Source organism: Penaeus chinensis, chromosome 30, assembly GCF_019202785.1.
Source record: "Penaeus chinensis breed Huanghai No. 1 chromosome 30, ASM1920278v2, whole genome shotgun sequence".
NCBI classification, from domain to species: Eukaryota; Metazoa; Arthropoda; class Malacostraca; order Decapoda; family Penaeidae; genus Penaeus; species Penaeus chinensis.
Window position 1 is genome coordinate 12,112,152 of NC_061848.1, and position 2,500 is coordinate 12,114,651.

The 2,500-nt window shown below is 42.0% G+C and overlaps 1 protein-coding gene across 2 annotated transcripts in view; it reads left to right on the top strand.

Annotated features, from left to right (window-relative positions):
• The window catches only part of LOC125041176 (beta-hexosaminidase subunit beta-like), a 40,678-nt gene that overhangs the window by 29,011 nt on the left and 9,167 nt on the right, over positions 1-2,500 (top strand). For both annotated transcript variants that reach the window (XM_047635999.1, XM_047635998.1), the window contains exon 3: positions 1,940-2,082. In XM_047635999.1, coding sequence (XP_047491955.1) covers positions 1,940-2,082 — 143 coding nt within the window. The remainder of the gene's footprint in view (positions 1-1,939; positions 2,083-2,500) is intronic.

The window sequence follows — 2,500 nt, forward strand, 5'->3', positions numbered from 1 at the left end:
CTCAAGTTCGTCGCGGATTCTGCACGGGCCGTAGAATTGGGCGGGGTTGGGAGAAGGGGCTGTTTTGGTAGTGACTTGAGTTTTAATATTCTGTTGGCTGTTTCTCTTTGTTTTGTTTTGTTTTTCTTTTTTCTTTTCTTTTTCTTTTTCTTTTTCCTTTTCTTCTTTTCATTGGCTGTTTTGGTAGTGACTTGAGTTTTAATTTTCTGTTTTTTTTTTTCCGTTGGCTGTTTCTCTTTGTTTTGTTTTGTTTTGCTTTTTTTTTTTCTTTTTTTTTTCTTTTCATTTCTTTTCTTTTTCTCTTTTCCCTTTTTTTTATTTTATTATATCGTGTTGTTTAGTTGTTCTTTCTCTTTTTATCTTGCCTTTATGCTACTGTCCCTTTAAAGGCAAAGATTTGTATTTATTTATTTATTTATTTATTTATTTATTTATTTATTTTTTATTTTTGTTTTTGCCATGCGTTTGTAGCTGTAGAGAGAGTACCCGCGTGTAGTTGCCAGATGTCACTGTTAATCTTAAAACGAGCAAAACGGTAAAGCTAGTCTCAAGGTCTTGCCGGGGGTCCCAACTGGGGGAGAAGAGCATTGAAATCGCCCCCAAAAAGAGGGGAGTTTAAAAGCACCACTTGACTAGCTGCAGCTGTGGCTAGTGGTGGGGTAAAAAGAGCGTGTGTGTGTGTGTGTGTGTGTGTGTGTGTGTGTGTGTGTGTGTGTGTGTGTGTGTGTGTGTGTGTGTGTGTGTGTGTGTGTGTGCCTGTGTGTGCGCGATAATGACCTTCTCCGTGTGTGTATTTGTACGATAATGTCCCGTGTATGTGTGTAGTGCGTGCGTGCGTGCGCGCGCGCGATAATGTGTGTGTGTCGTGAGTTTGATCTGCCATTTCTGAGAAGGATTTTGTTTGATTGTGTGATTGGCTTGTTACATGTTCTTCCAGCTCGTCTCTGTGATTGGCCTTGTGGATTGTTTGTTTGGAGCCGGGGGTTATGCTCCTTTGTTCTCTTTCTTCTAAAATTCATTTTTCCTCCACCCATTATCCTTTTCCCCCATTCCCCATTCTTCCATCTCACTCTTCTTTCCATTTTTGTTCTTCTTTCTCGTCCATGCTTGTCTGAGAATTGACGTTCCTGGCAATATCAGTGACTGCAACGTTACGCAAGGAGGGATGCCTGGTGTGTCCTAAGGCTTGAGCGAATCGTAACTTTGCCGTTGCTGTGTTGCATGTGTAGGATTTAGAAAGCAGTGTGTACGGTTGTGAGGTTCACGGATTTTTTTCTTTTTTTTTTTCTTTTGTATCGCAATATCTAGCACTTAACGTCTCTCTCTCTCTCTCTCTCTCTTTCTGTGTGTGTGTGTGTGTGTGTGTGTGTGTGTGTGTGTGTGTGTGTGTGTGTGTGTGTGTGTGTGTGTGTGTGTGTGTGTGTGTGTGTGTGTGAGTGAGTGTGCGCGCGCGTGCGTGCGTGCGTGCGTGTAAATATATATATATATATATATATATATATATATATATATATATATTATTTATCACTGTTTTTGTGACAGTTCTACAATCTCCCTGCTCCAGGAAGTGGCATCGTCCCTGACCTCATAGTAGTTTGAAAGGGAGATTCCTGGCAATATCAGCGGGAAATTTCGAAGCGACTGCAGCGTTACGCAAGGATAAATGCCTGATGTGTCCTAACGCTTGAGGGAATCGTAACTTTGCGTAGGATTTAGCAAGCAACGTGTACGATTGTGAGGTTTTCGAATGTTGATCAATTCGACGATCGTTATAACTTCATATCCATCACTACCTTCATCATCGCTTGCCCCAACCATAATCCCCCAGGAATGCAAAACGCCATTGTCATTATCTCCTCATACTACCACCATTCTTGGTAACGTTACGTGTACCTCTGGCTATCTCTTCTTTGTTCCTAACCGTTTTCCTCTTCCTCAGGGTGTGGAGTCGCCCCCCGGCTCACCATGGCCCCTGCCTCACCACTGGCGACAGGACATTCGCCAAGTCACTATAGATCCCAGTACCTTCATCATAACCGCCAACTTGAAAGGCTGTGACGTGATCGACGCAGCGGTTGAGAGGTAGGCCTATGCCGGAAGGGAATATATGACAAGGTGTTATATTAGTAGATATTTATTAGTTATAGTAGTAATGTGTTATATTGATATTGATACTGAAATCGGAAATCACCTCCTCCAAAAGGGCGTCGGGAGATTAGCTAAAACACTGATGTTCGTTTTTTCTTCTTTATCTCTTTCTTTCTTTCTTTCTTTCTTTTCTGTGTGTGTGTGTGTGTGTCCCCGAGAGGTTTGCATACGGGTCTATTTCAGGCTCCTTTAAGACCGTGCATTACAATAACGTCGACCTTGTAGCCTTACTTGTTGAAATTGTGGATTTTGCGTTTTGGAGTCCCCCCCCCCCCCCCCCGTGTGTTGTAGCCTTTAGTTTTTGAGCATACAAGTTTATATACAACGTGTTTATTACACTATGTATTCTTTA